Raw genomic sequence first — 10668 nt, 5'->3', positions numbered from 1 at the left:
TCTGAAATTTTAAATAGTTAAAAATGGTTTCTTCTGGTTTGATGTTATTGCTTTATTTTGAATTTAAATATACACTTCATGGAACAAAAGGCAAGTTTTTAGTTTAGTCGCATTCAATATATTAACTTAAAAAGTTGCAATAAATGACTTTCTTAATTGAATAAACCCAAACTTCACGCAATACAACTCTGCTTTTTACACCTGTCTTGGGACAACCTCAGACTATGATAGTACAGACTAAAAAGCCATTTTCTGACTGTAATTTATCACATTTTGCAGAGCAAATCTGCAAACCAGAATACACCGGGACTGAAGTTACCACCCTCATCGATTTTGATTGGTCTTTCGTGTTAGCCCCGCCCCAACGCGGCACAATGGAGACAAAAATTTTGAAACTGAAATTTTCAGGTTCAAAAACGAAAAAAAAGAGTTGAAAGTGTAAAAATGGGACTTGAAACTGAAAAAAAAAAGTTTTGAAATTGAAATTTTGAGGTTTTTTTGAGTAAAAAAACAAAACATTTGAATTTGAAAATAATTATGATTATTTTAGAATAGCAAAAGTTTTGGACATTTCACTTTTTTTGGCCAAACACCAATATTTTTTTCAAAATGTTTTATTTGGGTTTCAAATATTTATGGTCCCAAAATAGCTCCATAAAGAACCGCCCTGCAGTTTGTTTCCTCGAACACTGAAGTTCTGACAACTGACCGCTAGATGGCGCCAAAAACGAGACGTCACAGAATCTCATAGGAGTTCTTCTCGCCTTTTGCTGCTAGAGGAACTCATCACTATTCATGCGTCTTTAAGAAGGCACTTTTTATGTAACCCAGATGTTGTTATGACTTTATTCTATTTTTAGACCCTGATAATAATGATAATAAAATAGCAAATTACATTAAAGACACATTTTTTATAGAAAGCCCTGAAAGCTTTTAAGTTTATTTATTTTTGTGAAAAAAGAAAATACATATTTTTTAGCTCAAATATATTCATGGATATGTCATTTTAAAAAGTGAAAATGTAGTTTTATGTAGTGATTACCTATTTTTTATCAACTAGGAGAGATATTAAGTGTTTTTTTTAGATCTTAGACACCTTCTTTTTTCAAAATAATGATTAATTACATTCTATTTTTTATAACTTATCAAACTTGCTTAATAAATAGTTCAAAATTAACCTAAATAATTTACACTTCTAATGGAAAACATCGATTTATAATATTTTTAGGAACTGAGAAGTTTTTACTGGCGCGCGCGCCCTTCTTTAATGTTACACGCGGGTTTTACGCAGCGTAACTCCTCCCCGCGCTTGCCCATTTTCTCTTATGTAATAGTAAAACTTTAAAATAAAAGTTTTAGTCTTTTTAAATGCTTTAATGCCAAATAGAAATATTGACTCCACAGCCAATATATCCCTGTTTTACGCAGCGCGTAAAGGCCCTTGTATGTGGGTCTTTCAGGCTCTGCGTGACCCGTGACTGATTCGCCTTCACAGCTGACTCCATTACCAATGGCTGCATGGCGGATAATCTCGTGAACCAGCAGATCACGCAAACCTGGAGGCCTGGATGTGGCGCACCACACCCCGGGAGTGGATTCCCTTTATAACCCATTTAAAAGCACGTGTTTTTCAAAATAAAACACATGTAAGAAATAGATTTTTGCAAACTTTGAAATAAAAAAATCTTGCTAATTATTGTGCAATAGTAATTTATTTTAATTGCACATTAAAAACATGCATTTTGAAGGAATCAAAGCTCGATTTTAGTGATATTTGCCTATAAAAAAGCTTTAATTTTGAAAAAAATATTATTTTTTTCAGAAAATATGTTTCCAATGAGTGAAAGAGCAATACAAATGGAAAAATAATAATAATAAAGTGTTCCCTCACAGTTAATTTTCAAAGATCTTTTTTGTTATTTTTTCCGCCTCTCTTCTCAATTGCGCCTGTGACGTGTCCTTGTCATGTGACCAGGCGGTCAGATAAAAACCGGGCAAAGATCCGCCCCCACGGTGATTCTGGTCAGTCCCATTCGTCGGGTTCCGCGCGCAGCCTTCACTCCAAACATCCGAAAGCTCCAAGCATATGGAAATAGAAGCGGGGCTTTCTCTCCGGCGCGCGCTCACCTCTCCTCCTCTTCATCACATGAGTTTTTGACGCGCATCCCACCGTCCTCCTCCTCCTCTGGCGTCGGGACGCACCGCCGTGAGCGAGCCATGACTCTGAGCGCAGAGATGTCGGATGCCTCCATCCTCTCGGAAGAGACCGACATCGACGTGGTCGGGGAAGGCGAAGACGGGGAGCACCAGGTGGCGGATGAGGTGGCGCAGATGCACGACGGCATCCTGCTGGCCGGCTCCCCATCTCCGTGTCTGGACAGCTCCGCCTCCTCCAGGGATGCCTACAAGCCGGCGGGTAAGAACACCCTGGTGAAGCCCCCGTACTCCTACATCGCCTTAATCACCATGGCCATCCTGCAGAGCCCCAAAAAGCGCCTGACCCTCAGCGAGATCTGCGACTTCATCAGTAACCGCTTCCCTTATTACCGGGAGAAGTTCCCCGCCTGGCAGAACTCCATCAGACACAACTTATCCCTCAATGACTGCTTTGTCAAGATTCCGAGGGAGCCCGGGAATCCCGGGAAGGGGAACTACTGGACTCTGGACCCGGAGTCGGCTGATATGTTCGACAATGGGAGCTTTCTGAGGCGCAGGAAACGCTTCAAGCGCCAGCAGGCGCAGGACCTGCTGCGGGAGCACAACGGCTTCCTCCCCGCCGCTGCGTACGGTTACGCACCGTACGGCTGCGGCGGATACGGCCTGCAGCTGCAGTCCTACCACACACACTCTGCGCTCTTTGCTTTCCAGCAGCAGCAGCAGCACTCCAGGCATTCACACGCAGGAACCATTATCCCCTCACCTTCTCTGATGCCCCCCAGCACGGACTTATCCAGAAGTAGTCGCTTTTACCCCCAGCTGGGCTCCAGTCTGGGTTCCTCCGGCGCGCAGGCTGCGTCCCCGGCGCACAAGTCCGGCTCCCCGGCGCAGCGCTCCCCCTTCTCCATAGAGAGCATCATCGGAGGCTCGCTCAGCCCCTCCCGGACTTCTCCGGTGATTGTCCCGGTCCTACCCTCTTCCTTGGGTCAGCCGCAGACGGTCCACCCCGGAGCGGTTTTACACCCGGTCGAAAACTTTCCGGGCAGAGTCGCCGGCGGCACCGGCGCCTGCTGAAACAAAACAAACACTAAAAAACTAAACTAAAAACTGACCAAGAAACTTTTGAAAATCAACAAAAACACAAAAACGCCCCTCTTTGAAGGTAGGAGGATTTTTGTCTGTTTGTTTGCAGCTGAATGACGGACATGCAGAACCCGATTTGTGCCTATATTCATGCTGTTTATGACGATAGCCTCTATATTTATGTTATGAATTTCTTTCTCGGTGTGAATCAGACTTTTTCCTTTTGGATGTTTTTATTTTGGTGATTCAGTCACTGTTTTAGGGCGTCTCAGGATCCTAAATGATCACATGTTTAAAGGCTAATTCATGTACTGGTGTCAAACACAAACATGTTTTGTAAAAAAAAAAAATCAAAACTTAAAAGTTTGAAGGTTTTGATTTGAATTTTGTATTAAAAAGAGAAAGAAAAAACATTTATAATAATTATATGCAGTGTGTTCATTTCAGTAATAAAACATTGTACACTTTTGGCAAACATTGTAACTGAAGTGTGATATTTTTACAATTTGTTTTAAAATAAATATCATTTTGCAAGAAAACTATAAAGGAAATTTATTGATTTGTGGGGTTTTTGCGCGCTCGTGTTTGGATCCGCACTTTTCTGCGTCTTTTTTCTAAAGCTCAGATAGACTTTTTTTGCGTTTCCATTTGACCTCTCCCACACTCATCCTCGTTAATTACAGTGAGCGGACGTGGAGGGTGTCAGCCGGGTGAGACGGGGCCGCTTTTTGCCAGGTTTACAGCGGTGTTGATGTCAACAGCTGCGGCCACATTTGGAGGAAACTCTCCTCCAGCTAAAATATTTCATTATCTGCTCCCGTTTGACACGTGAAATTGGGGCCCTGTGGGGTCAGACTTAAAAATCCACTCATCATTTGATAGTTTTTGTCACATTTTCCCCTAAAAAAGCCAAACTAAGTGCACATTTTACGCAAACTCCGGCTTGGTTTTTGCGCTCCCCCTTTGCTGTCACGATGCTGCACGTCAAGACCCCTCAGTGTAAATTTTTCATCAGCCCTTCATGCGGCCTTTACTGTACACTTCCGTGACTGGATGTGCGCTCCCGCCGTCTGTATCCAGTGAGCCAAAACAAACGTGTAGTAGATGGCTAAATCGGTGCAGCGCTTAGAGCCAGTTCAGTAGGCCACGAGAGGACAGCTATTGCGTGATGATGCAACACGCAACGAGGGAGACAGACAGCCAGGCGCGCACGCACCAAAGAGGAAGAGGAGGAGGAAAGGGGCAGCAGGGAAGGAGGTCAGCTGGACTGTGTTTGTTCACTTGAGGTGAAACAGGAGTTTGGGGCGCAGATTTTTTTTCCTTCCCCACAATCATTTAAGAGAACTTAGAATGCACAAATGTAACTTTGATATATCTTAAAAGCACGTTGCCCCTAATTAACCTTCATTTCCAATCAACTGCGCGTTTTCGTGACACGTGGTTGGATTTCTGAGCAAGTTGTAGCGAGTTGTTTTTGTCTTTACGCACAGAAAATGGGATGTCTGGGAGGTGAAATCTGGAGAAAGGAAGGCCCTTTTTCCTTGAAGGAAGGCCCAATGGTGGCATCAAATAAGAATGTACCTGAACGCAACATTTAGAGCACAAATCTGAAGGTTTTCCTCTTTATATGGCCGCTCTTGTCCCCGTCTGTCCGCTGTGGCTCATATAGTCAAAATTATATTTTTTTCTCTGTTTTTCTGTTAGATTCAAACACAGAAAAGGGCTACACAATTTTAGAAAACATATGACATATTATAACTATATATTAATTTAAAATACTTGTGAAAACAACTTTTACGCACAACTTCCTGTTAATGTTGTGGGCATTTATTTCTTATCATTTCCACCTATTAAATTCACTCCTTTACATTTTTGAGTCCTCACCTCACACACAAAAAGCTACATTTCAAAATAAGAGCCGATTCTTCATCCAACAATGAGGTTTCCATAAAGGTCTGATCTCGTTAAATGTTTTGTCGGGAGCAGAGTAAAGGTATAATCCCTGCGCTTAAAAAGGCAGCTTTACATGTCCTGGATCATGTGGCCATCAGCCTCCTTGAGCATGACCGAGGCTCAGTTAGCAGTTTATCCTGCTGGGTCACAGGTCATGAAGCAGAACACTCGCAGAGGAGACGCCGGCTGCTGCGTAAAATGCGCAAAAACGGCTCACAGTTATTATTCATGAGCTGAGAAAAGAAAGGAAATCCAAGTAAATAATCCAGCAGAACGATTGTTTTGGAAGTTTTGCTCTTATTATGGAACAGATTTGTATCTTGGACGCAAAAAATCTGTAAAATCAGACTTTGGAATTGGGATTTATCGCATATTTTAGTTTGAAAGCGTAAAAAAAGCAAACACACTTACAATAATTATTGGTTTAATACACGTGGATTAATATATTACCCTACACCTTTTAAAAAATATATAAACTTAACAAAATAATTATTGTAATAACAGAAATTATTAAAATTTTCAACTTTCAGGTTTAAACAAATATTATTATTATTATTATTATTATTGGTTTCCAGAAAATTATATGACTCCACAAATATAAATAATCTTAATTTAAGCCTCTTTCATTTTTTTAACCTAAAAGATAATAAATAAAAAATAAATAAAACCTTTCAAAGCAGAAAAATACATGTTGTTGGGCAATAAATGTCTTTATTTGTTTTAAAAAATATAATAGTTGTAACATATTTACTCAAATTAACTCCAAAATTGCACAGATTATGTACTTAAAAAATCTGTATAGTTAAAATGTTATTTTTTATTAATTTTATTTTGAAAATAAGAGCTAAAAAATTCTATTAAAATAATATAGAAAAAATGATCACTTAAATAAGAAAAAAATATATATTGTATAAATAAATAATTTTAAATATTTCATAAAAATCTGGAATGGTTTGCTCTTCAGGGGAAGTTTTATATGACCTTTCATCTCTTAAAAAAAGACCAAAAAATTCAACTTTTTTAATACAACGCCAGTTAAACTCTGATATGTTCATAATTAAACTTTATCTCTTAAAAACTATTTTTATGCAGCTCAAATCCACCATATTTTACAAATGAACTAACATTTGTTTTATATTTCTCAGAAAAAATCTTCGTTAATGATTCAGAAAAACGTTTTATTCTGAAATGTATTTAAGGGAAGCTAACTTCTTTGAGATTTAGGACTGAAACTTTGGCTTTTTGAAATTAAAATTATATATGAGATTTGGTGTTTCCAAATTAGAAAGAATGAAATGATACAAAAGAGTAAGAAAAGAGTGGCGGGTCCCTCTCTTTCATCCCATCTCTCCAAAAGTAGCTCTGCTTTCCACCCCATTAAAAAGTTTGGGAACACTAATGGCTCCTTTGCATATTATCCTAATTAGAGGCCGCTCCGGACCACAGGGAGCGTCTTTTTGTCATCTCTATTTTCTTTCTTTTGTCAGAGCAAAGCTTCCTTTATCTTGAAGCACATTTTTCTCCATCCTGGAGAAGACCAGCAGCAGAAGTGAGCAAAATAAAAAAAGAGAGATGCATGAAGTGGCGTTTGACAGTGGGATTGAGGAGCCTGGCTCGGTGCAGACGGGCCGGGGGAGAACCTCTGAGCTATCACCACATCGTGAAGTGCAAGCTCATACGTCCCTGCACATCATTTATTTAGCTTGAAGACTTTTTGGGGTGTTTTTATTTATTCTCCGTCTTGCCTGTCTCACCCCGGTGTGAACCCTCAGATCCGGGATCTGCTGCAGAATTATGTTGCAGCCTCTCACCGCATTTTTCACTTTTTTAGCCCTGCGCGTGTTTGCTTTGGCATGCGCTGGACTCATGCAAACAAGCCGGGCTCGTAGCTTATCCATCACGCTTGTGCAGAATGTGATGATAAAATAACAGGCAGCTTGAAACAAACCATTTGTTACAGGCAGATTTATTATTCTGTCCACTTGAAACGAAGCACAGAGGTTACTTGGAAAACTCCTACTTAGGTTACAACAATAAACAGAAGAGGAATGGGCCTCTTTTACTGCATGGTCACTCCAAAGAGCCGGGCAGCTGTGGGATGTCACTGCAACATCCTCCGACTATTTGCATCCCAAACCCCATTAAGCATCCCTGCATTGGTTGAGGAAGCTCTGCTTTGACCGCCCGCTTCAGGCATGATTACTTACATGCAACAACGCCTTTCAGTCATAAACACTTCAGGGAGCTGCAGCAGCCCGTTCATCATCGTGACACCCACAGGTAACCCAAACCGAGAGCATGCAGCAGCCCCAACTCTGAAAGGATCTACACAACAATGTGTGTAAAGCAGATGAAGTGTTTTCCTGCATGAAGTCACGGATAACTCAGTAATGAAGGCCTTGTCACTCAAAAGGAAAAAACATCACTGGAAGCCACCCATGTGGCTCCTGACTTTCCCTCCTTAAATATCCTCCCCCAAGCATTCCCTTCTGTTTGCCTTCTTTCCATCCTCCTCCTCCAGCTCCCTTTCCCTCTCATTGACTCCACCGCAGAGTGTCTACATGGCAGATGACTCGCTTCTCCTCGAGGAGCAAAGGGGGGGAAAACGCCAGAGCCGGGGCCTTTAAGTGGCTGGTTTGAGCCGTCCCTCAATTGACTTTTTTTGGAAAGCCGCCCAAATCCGTTCCCCTCTTTGACAGACAGCAAACGCATCGACCCACAATTAGATCCAGAGATTTACACACTCTCTGCCAGAATGTGTGCCACATTAAAGATGGAAGCCAAACTCCCTGCAACGTCTTTGATTTCCCGTTAGCACGCCAAAATCGCCAACTCAGGTCCTTTTTTAATGCCGTCACAATTAGCTAATCCCAAAAGTTGTGAGAAATGTACTCCAACTCACAGGAGTAATTGAGTGTTTATTTTCCAACACGTTCTGAATGTTTAGAAGAAAAACTCACAGTCAGTCTGGACTGTCATCTTAGAGGAATTTTCCAGCTTAGCTTTTCACCAAACTGTTCTCCATTTCCTCCTTTCTGCTGCAGTTTTGATGAATGAAAACATGCACCTACCGCGTAACACCAATGTTGGCTCTCTCAAAGGGAGAGGGTGTGTGTGTGAAACTGTAAAAACACCTTCAATCCCGATTAAACTTTCTTGTTGTCCTGAGAAGAAAGGTTAAAACCAACATTAGTACGAATAACTTCACAGGTTGTCCTTGCTCTGAACTTCCTGGTGTGGAGCCGGGCGCTTCCTTCGTCATTTAACAACATTTTTAAGTGGCCTCCACGACTGCTGAAGACTCCAGCTCCAGGATTTCTGCTGTTTTCGAAGCAATCACTGCAGGACAGCAACAGATTCAGGTTGACTAAGCTGCATCTGACTCAACTCTGGTGAAAATTGTGTTTTTGGTGACTTTAACACGTTTTTGTGGCATTTTTCTGATGATGAAAGACGTATATAAATTAAATTTAGCGAGATTTGCATTTTGGACTATTTCTCTTTTCGAATCATTGTGAATCAGGAGCAGACCAAAAAATGCACTTAAAAAAAAAAAAAAACTATTTGCGGCGTAGAAAAAGCGCAGGGAGGCTCCAAGCTTCCTGCTCTGCTTCATTCTGATGCATCCTCTGGCTGCAGACAAGATGGCGTCTGACATCATCGGCCGGAAGTAGAAATTATACGACTTTCCCTAACCCAAAAGTACTCAGAATTGTATTTAAAAAAAAGAAAATGGGATTAAAGCTTATCCATTAGTGTCGTCAATCAAAATAAAGTTTTTTCCGAGCGATATGGGGGTGGGGCTTCGGTTCCAGTCGAGTACTTACGGTTCTGCAGCTAGATCCTCTTGAATTTTTTGGAGTATACGTAGCAGCTGTTTGCATAGTTTGTCCAGGGGTGCGACTTATATGGGATTTTTCTTTAAAAAAAAATGAATAGCAACTACCACTAGAGGGCACTGTAGATGTGTGTGTGTGTCAGTTTTTGCTACTGACGCAGAAGAAGAATTCAAATTCAATTTTGTTTATATGGCACTTCTCCTGCTAAAAACATCTAAAAGTTCCTATAATAAATAATATTAAATAAAAAAAAATAACAATAATAAATAAAATAATTATATAGATAATAATAATAAATAGTTATTCAAAATAATAATAATAATTCATAATAAACATCAATAAATAAATAAAAGACACATCCCACAAAAACAATCAGTCGATAAAATCAAATTAAAAGATGTGGACGTGTAGGAACTAAAGTTGTGCTTAAGATGATGAGTTTTAAGTTTTTTTGTAAAAACCTCGACAGTGGATGAAGCCCTCACATCCTCAGGCAGGCTGTTCTAGGCCACGCCCACAGCGCTGAAATGTCGCCTCATCAATGATTGTAGTTCTGACTTCACCAGCAGACCTTCACCTGAGAACCAAAAGACGTAGAAGTACAAATAAGATCAGAAAAAAAAAAAATGAAGGTCCAATTCCATTTAAACTTTTATAAACTAATTAAAGAACCTTAATATTGATTTATGGTTTTGAAGTGATATAAAGAGTTTCATTGACCTTTGAGCATGTTCTTTACGCTATGGTCATTTTAATATTTACTTAAATGTTACACTAATATACTACTATTATTCCTCCATTGTTTCATGAAGCTAAACAAGAATCATTGTGTTAAGGTGTGCATATATTTAGTCTATTATAATTATCTATTTGGTTATAATAATTTGCATTTTAAAATAAAAAGTTTTTTCTTGTTTCTGTTTTTTGCTAAATACATTTCTCCCAAAAATGCGACATATTTCTTCTTTATTGTACTTTTTTTGCTGCTGTGACTTATACTATAGAGTGACTTATACTCTGAAAAATACGATATTTCTTCACTGGATAGCTCCAGTAATGGTTGTTATTTTTGTTGGGTGACAGGAATGGGGGCGGAATTGCTTCCCAAAACTCTTTCTAATGAACTTCAGCCACTCTTAAGAAGTGATGTGCCAGAAAATGACCCAAGTTGGGTAATTTAAGCTAAAAACAGTGTAATCATAATTCAAATTTCACTGGGAACGCTTTTAGAAAAGATCAAAAGATGATCGGCGTGTGTCTTTAAACAACCTGCATTAGTTCTCAGACAGGTAAAAAGGAGAAATCGTCCATATTAACCAAACTAACATGATTTCTGCTTCGTATGTCACAGAACAGAGCAGGGGGACGGGGGTTCACACGTTTTATCTCCAGAGCTTCTAGTGCCTCACTTGCGCTTCCATTTTGCCCTCTCCTGCACAGCTAAGCTGCAAAAGAGGCTTTTACACCCCCACACAGCCTCGGTGCACACACACACGCACACACACACACATGACTGTGATCATCAACAATAATTATCACTGAGCAGTAATGCTAATTCCCAGCACTCATCATGCAAGCGGCGTCCTCCAAACAGCAGATTAACTGGTCTGCCAGGGATCAGGGCTTTGATGCAAGC

At 40.1% G+C, this 10668-nt stretch overlaps 2 protein-coding genes across 2 annotated transcripts in view; one reads left to right on the top strand and one right to left on the bottom strand.

Moving 5' to 3' along the window:
• btf3 (basic transcription factor 3) overlaps positions 1–2996 on the bottom strand; it is a 12654-nt gene extending 9658 nt beyond the window's left edge. Inside the window, exon 1 of the mRNA XM_036214440.1 lies at positions 2921–2996. The gene's annotated coding sequence lies outside the window, so the exon portion shown is untranslated. The remainder of the gene's footprint in view (positions 1–2920) is intronic.
• On the top strand, positions 1934–4235 carry foxd1 (forkhead box D1). Its single transcript, XM_024298747.2, has one exon. The coding sequence runs from the start codon at positions 2218–2220 to the stop codon at positions 3229–3231; it is 1014 nt and encodes a 337-aa protein (XP_024154515.1). The 5' UTR covers positions 1934–2217; the 3' UTR covers positions 3232–4235.
• The last annotated feature ends 6433 nt before the right edge of the window (positions 4236–10668 follow it).

The sequence above is a fragment of the Oryzias melastigma genome, linkage group LG12, assembly GCF_002922805.2.
Source record: "Oryzias melastigma strain HK-1 linkage group LG12, ASM292280v2, whole genome shotgun sequence".
Classification (NCBI taxonomy): domain Eukaryota; kingdom Metazoa; phylum Chordata; class Actinopteri; order Beloniformes; family Adrianichthyidae; genus Oryzias; species Oryzias melastigma.
Note: the sequence above shows the minus strand (reverse complement) of the source record. Positions and strands in the feature narration are given on the sequence as shown.